General features: G+C 41.7%; 1 protein-coding gene across 1 annotated transcript; it reads left to right on the top strand.

The window, feature by feature from the left end:
• Positions 1-1,013: 1,013 nt before the first annotated feature.
• On the top strand, positions 1,014-1,779 carry SARC_14794 (hypothetical protein; the record flags this gene model as incomplete). Its single annotated transcript, XM_014291073.1, has 2 exons — positions 1,014-1,143; positions 1,514-1,779. The coding sequence occupies exons 1-2, from the start codon at positions 1,044-1,046 to the stop codon at positions 1,777-1,779; spliced, it is 366 nt and encodes a 121-aa protein (XP_014146548.1). The 5' UTR covers positions 1,014-1,043.
• Between the last annotated feature and the right edge of the window lie 327 nt (positions 1,780-2,106).

Here is a 2,106-nt window from a genome sequence, read left to right as displayed (position 1 = left end):
TATATATATATATATATATATANATATATATATATATATATATATATATATATATATATATATATATATATATATATATATATATATATATATATATATATATATATATTATATATATATATATATATATATGTATATATATATATATATTGCACGGGCGTTTCCAGCTTGCGTTGATTCACAATATATGTGTTGAATTTCTGGACAACCGCCATCCTCCCTTGCCCGCTGATCATGCCCAGGCTACCTGAATATCGCCGAATATATCTGCCGCAGATTGGGCCTTATCATCAAAGATATAGAAGAGTTCAGGTATGGACTACATTTTGCAGTACATAGTAGTTCACAATTACCGCACAGCCATTGGCTGAAATGCAGTGTATGGTGTCTATTGAATATCTCGTAAAGTCATGCATCTATCCGGTTTGAAAAGTTTACTGAGCACGAAAACGTCTACGCGTTTCCTCGGATTCCTGGACTTCTCGACATGGGAGATTCAGTATGGAAATTTGTATAATATAGTATTGCGCGCGATCCGTCCTCGTCAATACGTTTGCATTATCTACACTTGGTGTATTTGAGTATACCTTGTACAGTACACATGAACGTTTTAGTGACTGACAGCACGAGTGGTGTTCCATTACCGTAAATTGGGTTGTTTGTGTATCTTTGTCAGTAGCACACAGTCATTTAAGAGCTGATAAACGCGACACAAAGCACTGGCTTATAGAGCAAGATAGGAATATTCCAATCAAAGCGACGCATCTTCAACAAGTTACTCGCAATAGCAAGGCTAGGGCTCAAGAGCTTAGAGCTGCAGGCAGTCACTCGCCAAACCACGCATGTACTGTGCACGGCATCGATGTATAAATTTACACCGTCATCCATCACGTCATACCCTGTTACGCAGTCACCACACACGCATCACTTGAGCCGTGTATTTTTATACTGCCTATCCCGTCTCACATCGGGTCATCTGAAACGCACTTTGGGTTTATTGGATTATCCTCCGTAGCGACGATTATGAACAACTGACCGGACTTATGCTCGGGATGTTCATCATCACAATCAATGTGCTCGAGCGAATGGCCGTCAGTGTACTCAGTGACGAGGTAGAGTGCGTCCCAGACCGCGATACACTCGGTGGGTGTGTGGTCTTTGTGCTCTAGTTTCTTTGTGTATGTGTAGTGTAGTGTGTACGAAGGAGGTATCCTCAGATGAGAGTACTCTTCAGTTTCCCTCATAAAATGTTAATAGTCACTGCAGCCTTTCTTCAGGCACGCCCACGCCATAGCCCGTTTAGAGCGGTCTTGACTGGTAGGTATTTCTTTTAGGATCACCAATGGCAGATTCCTGTATGATACACAATAGTAAACCCGTATAATCCCAACCGGCAAGTTCAATTGAAAGTCATTCCGAAAAATAACACAGCGCGAATAATCGCAGATCTGTGCAACCCTAAACGGCAAGTTATAATAAATTGGCGTTCCGTTCAATCAACAAATCGCTGCAGATACCTTCACCCTCACCAAACATAAGGCTGTGGAGCGCATAGACGAGGCACAGCAGGTGACTGTGAGTCTCTACGCCAAAATACGCAATTCGAAGTCATACACCCGCCCGAATCTGGAAGGTATGGTTTGGCGAGATGTGCGATGTGAGTTGTGCTTCTGCCTGGTGTGTGGATATTCCAAAGCGTTTGGGTATCGGTTTGTACTGGCTGGATACCGCTTGGTTGCCACTTTGTCTCTGATGGTTACCTCTGGTTCTTTAGTTTAAAAAAGAATTTTTGTTTCATTCAATCCGAGACGGGTAATTCAGGGGCCAGAGTTTATTTTGGCACATTCGTTGCACCCAAACATGTATACGTACGGTGAGTATTAGTACACGGCGAGGAAAGGATAATTTATAGAAGAGAATAAGTGCTCTTAGTTGGGCTTTCTCTCCTTACTCTCCACTCTAACATGGCCAATGGACACGTATGCTTGCCCGCTTGTACACAGGTATGCGTATGTGTATATACTCTATCGCGGCATAGCTATACACACATACACACACACACACACACAGACGTTTGCATATATATATGGTATATATATATATTTA

This window comes from Sphaeroforma arctica (genome assembly GCF_001186125.1).
Source record: "Sphaeroforma arctica JP610 unplaced genomic scaffold supercont1.5116, whole genome shotgun sequence".
In the NCBI taxonomy this organism is placed as follows: domain Eukaryota; class Ichthyosporea; order Ichthyophonida; genus Sphaeroforma; species Sphaeroforma arctica.
The sequence above is the reverse complement of the archived record's forward strand: the minus strand, read 5'-3'. Positions and strand labels throughout refer to the sequence as shown.